We start from the raw sequence: 5,897 nt of genomic DNA on the forward strand, positions 1-5,897 counted from the left end.
GATTTTAGAGAAAAAAATGTTTCAATAGAAACCATAACATCCAATTGTGGATATTAGATTGTAGTGCAATTAATTGTCTTTAAAATCTCATCTGTGGTCTGGACTGGATCCTGAATATTTCTAATACAAGTGTTTAGCTACAGCCCTCTGAACTAGTGTTTCATTTTTCTCCCATTCTTTGCCTTGCAATTATTGAGAACTAAAACTGGTTAGCTTGTTTACTTTTCAAGCCTTGCACTTATAGACCCCAGCTAGATGACATAATGTAAACTTCAGAGAAGTCATCACAATAGCTCATGCTTAGACAGGACCAGTGACTGATGCTGTGTAAGCCACCCAGAGAGCTGGCTGGGGTCAGGACGTTCCTTAGGGACTTCTGACCAGGGAACTCTGTGGATTGTCACTGCTTGCCTTCATTCCAGCAAAAATGAAGCTCTGAGCCGTTCACCTAAAGCAGAGATTTCTAACCCGTGTGCCACAAGAATTTTTAAAACATCCAATACCTGACTATTTAGTCAGGAGCACTCACCTTTCTTTTCCCTTAGATTGTCAAATAAAAAATAACAGCCCTAGCCGGTTTGGCTCAGTGGATAGAGCATCAGCCTGCAGACTTTACGGTCCCAAGTTCGATTCCAGTCAGGGTACATGCCTGGTTTCGGGCTTCATCCCCGGTGGGGGGCATGCAGGAGGCAGCTGGTCAATGATTATCTCATCACTGATGTTTCTATCTCTCTCTCCCTCTCCCTTCCTCTCTGAAATCAATAAAAATATATTTTAAATAAATGAATAACAGCCAATATAACAATAGCTGTTCAACATCATATGATTGAATCAAAATGTTACCTAGTTTTTTTGTCAGATCAGTAAAAAAATATACTTTTCCCTTTCCGCCCGACTGTTGCCGCCATCATGGACACGAGTCGTGTGCAGCCTATCAAGCTAGCCCGGGTCACCAAGGTGCTGGGCAGGACCGGTTCCCAGGGACAGTGCACGCAGGTCCGCGTGGAGTTCATGGACGACACCAGCCGCTCCATCATCCGCAACGTGAAAGGCCCTGTGCGCGAGGGCCACGTGCTCACTCTGCTGGAGTCCGAGCGAGAGGCTCGGAGGCTGCGCTGAACTGGTGCCTGGGTCCTGGCTGTCTGGGTGAACCACACAGCCCATGGGGAAGATGCTCCACTGTTAATAAAGCGTTTATGTAAATTCGGGGAAAAAATATATATATACTTTTGGTGTGCCACAGAATTTTAGTAATTAGTTTAAGTGTGCCATGAGAAGGAAAACGTTGAAAATTGCTGACCTAGATGTCTCCTCAACTGAGTCTTAAAGACTCACAGACTAACTGGTTTGCTCTGATCAGTACTTAGAGCAGATATCCTGGCCTTCTACTGCCTCTTCCATTGATGTTTGCTGCTTGTAAATTAAATGCCTAGAGCAGCCCTGGGCAAACTACGGCCAGCGGGCCGGATCCGGCCCAGACGGCTGTTCTATCTGGCCCACGGAGCCAAAAGAACGGAGGGTTCTCTTGCTCTCCCCTCCGCTCCTTCACCAGCAGCAGTGTTAACATGGCAATGTCGGAAACACAGCCGCAGCTCCTTCTTCTGAGTGGGCGGATTTATATCCACCCATTCAGTAGAAGGAACAACCTCTCAATCTTCCAGAGGCTCCTTGTAATGCCCGCGGACACGTCTCCCGACATCACCCTGGGAATGCGTAGACACGTTATCGTCGTGATGTAGGGAGACACGCCCCTGGAGAGCACAGTATCAGAGCCTTTCTGAGGTAAGAGTAAGAGCTCTACTCAAACACAATTTTTTCCTGTTCCCACATTCTGTACATCACAATGACTTGTTAATAAAACAACAAAGACTTTCAGCTGTAAAAATGCGTGCTTCAGGGCATTTGTGTTAACATGTACCACTGCACATTAGCATCGAGGCAAACATGATGGAAACCTGTGTACCCTGCATTAACCCTGGCTGTGCTGCATTGCAGTACTGCACCACACTGCAACGGCAGCACGGCTAGTGTGAACGAACCCTCATTCAGTGGGTTGAACAAAAAGATTGTATAGAAATGTGATGAACTAAAGATTTTATTACAAAATCGCTTAATTTCAGGGTTTTAGAAGTAATTGGACAAATGAAAAACTGAAAATCAAATGTTCATATCTAATACTTGGATGAAACCCTTTCCTGGTAATGACAGCCTGAAGTCTTGTACTTATGGACATCACCAGATGCTGGGTTTTCTCCTTTGTAATGCTCTGCCAGGCTGTCACAGTAGGGGTATATATATAAATATCCTGCCATTTCCAGCTTTTGATAAGAAAAACTATTGCAATGGGCATTTAAAAGTGGCACTTGGTTGTTTTTATAATAGAGTCCAGTGGATGCAATCTGACATTGATAATGGGCTCTTTCACACTATGTGCACTGCGGCTGTTTTTTGCCAGTAACGGAAGTGTTAGTGGTAACTACTGGTTACCCATGTTTTGCACTGCCCTAGCACCTCCCATACAAGTGTGTCTGGAAGGCACAGCAATGTGCAGCTATGTGTGTTACCGTAAACAAAGGGCCTGTGTGAAAGATACACAGGTTTCCTATGGAGGAAAGGGGTTGTTCTCTATGGTCAGGGTGTGCCTCTGTCCCATGTCTGAACTTTTTCAGATGATTTTGTTATATATGTATTTTTTCGAAGACCAAAAATGTTATAGTAGAGCAAATTTAATCACTTGTTTTTATACTTTACTGTCTTATTTTAGTAAAGAATTTAATAAGAGAATAGTACTCTTGGTTTTAGCCCAATATTAAACATGAGTGGACCAAAGAAAAGGAAAGTGGACAGTGAATGCCAAGTGTTTAAGAAGGAGTGGACAACAAAATATTTTTTCACCGAAGTCCGATCAATGCCGATATGTCTGATATGCCAGGAAACACTTGCAGTCTTCAAAGAGTACAATCTCAGCCGTCACTTTGCCACAAAGCATGGCAACTATGCTAGCAAGCAGTCACCTCAAGAACGGGAGGCTACTGCACAGAGGTTGATGGCTAAATTACAGGCTCAGCAAAATGTCTTTCACAGACAAACTGCAATTCGAGACAACTACCAAAGCAAGTTTTATGCTATCATTCAAATTAGCAAAAGCTAGCAAACCTCTCTCTGAAGGCGAGTTTTTGAAAGAATGTATGATAGAGACAGCAGGTCTCTTGTGTCCAGAGAGCAAAGGCAAGTTTGAAAAACTCAGCTTATCGCGCTGGACAGTGACTCGTCGAGTGGAACTGATTGATGAAGACTTGGCCAGCAAGTTAAATAGTAAGGCAAAGTTCTTTAAGTTTTATTCACTAGCATTGGATGAAAGTAATGATGTAAAGGACACTGCTCAGCTCTTAATTTTTATCCGAGGGATTAGTGACAATTTTGAAATTACGGAGGAGTTTTTAGCCATGGAGCCACTGAAAGGAAAAACACGGGGAGAGGACTTGTATGACCGGGTGTCTACTGTCATCGAGAAAATGAAGCTACCATGGAGTAAACTTGCTAATGTCACGACAGATGGATCTCCAAATTTAACCGGAAAAAATGTTGGACTGCTAAAAAGAATTCAGGATATAGTGAAAGAGGAGAACCCTAACCAAGATGTTATTTTTCTTCACTGTATTATTCACCAGGAATCATTGTGCAAGTCTACATCACAACTTAATCATGTTGTTAATCCAGTCGTAAAGCTTGTTAATTTCATTCGAGGGACTGCAAAGGGACTTCGGCACCGTCAGTTTATTAAGTTTCTGGAGGAAACTGATGCGGATCACCACGACTTACTTTACCACTCTCGTGTCCGCTGGTTGAGTTTGGGCAAAGTTTTCCAACGAGTGTGGGAGCTCAAAGAAGAGATCGGTGCATTTTTTAAATTAAAGGGGAAGTCTGACGAATTTACTGAGCTGAGTGACAAGAATTGGCTGTGTGACTTTGCATTTGCTGTAGATATATTTTCACATGTGAATGAGCTAAATGTGAAGCTACAGGGAAAAGATCAGTATGTACATGACATGTACACTAATGTGAAAGCCTTTAAATCGAAGCTGCTTTTCTTTTCCAGACAAATTTCAGACAAAGTCTTCACTCATTTTGCCACACTAGCCACACAGAAGGAGACCATCCAAAACGTGAAGAAATACAGCAACTCACTGGATGACCTGCATGCAGAATTCTGTCGTCGGTTTTCTGATGTTGAAAAAATTGACCAGTCACTTCAACTGGTGGCCTGTCCTTTGTCACAAAACCCTGAAACAGCACCAGAAGAGGTGCAACTGGAACTCATCGATCTTCAGTCTGACTTTGTCCTAAAGGAGAAATTCAGCTCTCTTGAACTAAGAGACTTTTATACTTCACTTAATGAAGCCACTTTTCCAAACATCCGGAGGATGGCACAGAAGATACTGGTGCTGTTTGGGTCAACCTATGTTTGTGAGCAGACATTTAGCGTCATGAACATCAACAAAGCCCCTCACAGATCCAGCTTAACTGACGAACACCTCAGATCTATCCTGAGAATAGCCACAACAAAACTAACTCCAGACTTTGATGCATTAGCTAAAAAAGGAGACCAACAACACTGTTCCCACTGAAGTTTATGTTTTAAAGATCAAAAACCTTTCAACCCAGTCTACATTGCCATCTACATCTACGTCCCGGGCATAATTTGGAAGTTGCACTAAAGAAAATGTTTAATTTACTGTTTACACATTTTGTTCTTTTCTATTTGTTTTAGTTTTAAATTATTTTATTATATTTAAGTTTAATTTGAAAGGCTTTTGTACCTTCCCTTTGTTAGGCAATTTTATTTTGCCTTTGCCATCTTCAATATAAGGTATGTTATTGTGCTATGATTCCTCCATTTTTTTAAGTTTCAAATTATAATAGTGTTTACATTCTTCTTGTTAAAATGTTTGAAATGAATAAAACTATTGAAATTAAAAAAAAAAAAAAGACCGTACCCTTTTATGTAATGATGTTTACTTTGAATTTATATTAGTTCACACAAACACTCCATCCATGCTTTTGTTCCAGCCCTCCGGTCCAGTTTAAGAACCCATTGTGGCCCTCGAGTCAAAAAGTTTGCCCACCCCTGGCCTAGAGGCTCCCTCTAAGGCTCAGAGACTACAGCTGAAGAGGTTCCATGTAAGATGACGGTGATGACGGCTTCCAACCACTTCCAACCACCCAATCACCCCAGCCTCCTCTGCCCCTAGAACAGGCTTCTGATAGGGGGGACCTATAATCTGATAGGTAGCACACCTGACTTAAGCTGAAAAGTAATCACATTATTTTAAACCTTAGAACACATATCCTCATGTGAATAGCGGGTTAAGTTTCTCAGATGCGAACAGAAGGTTGTTTTTCTTAAAGTGTCCTTTTCAAGGCCTGTGGGAAGCGATGGAGGAGGTGACTCAGCTGCGATTCCAGCAAGCAGAACCGATGAGCATGGTCAGGCCCACCTACCAGGCATCAACACATCATCCCATCACCACCATCTCACGGCCTGGTGACTAAGGACAATAGCTGACATCTAGGGACCCCAGGCCTGCACTTGGCTGCATTCCTCACCCAGCCCCCTCCCCTTTAGAGTCCTGCCCCCTGAATCACGCTGGGAGGCATGGTTTGATGCCTGTAAGCACCCTGCCTTCTGGGTTGGCTGGCCCAGCCCTGCCTTCCTTATTGGACACAGCCACAGGTACCCCAACCCGGTAACACCCAACCCGGAAACACCCCAACCCCAACCCGTAACACCCCAACCCCGTAACACCCCAGAGAGTTTCTTCCAAACAGGCAGCGACTGCAACCCTTCCTCCGCTTCAAAGCAGTTACAGAAAACGAGCCTTCGCTCAACAGCGATG

The 5,897-nt window shown here is 43.4% G+C and overlaps 1 protein-coding gene across 1 annotated transcript; it reads left to right on the forward strand.

Annotated features, from left to right (window-relative positions):
- Window positions 1-888: 888 nt before the first annotated feature.
- On the forward strand, window positions 889-1,207 carry LOC308529189 (small ribosomal subunit protein eS28-like). Its single transcript, XM_081105200.1, has one exon. The coding sequence runs from the start codon at window positions 910-912 to the stop codon at window positions 1,117-1,119; it is 210 nt and encodes a 69-aa protein (XP_080961326.1). The 5' UTR covers window positions 889-909; the 3' UTR covers window positions 1,120-1,207.
- The last annotated feature ends 4,690 nt before the right edge of the window (window positions 1,208-5,897 follow it).

Source organism: Myotis nattereri (assembly GCF_964212035.1).
Source record: "Myotis nattereri genome assembly, chromosome: 13".
NCBI classification, from domain to species: Eukaryota; Metazoa; Chordata; class Mammalia; order Chiroptera; family Vespertilionidae; genus Myotis; species Myotis nattereri.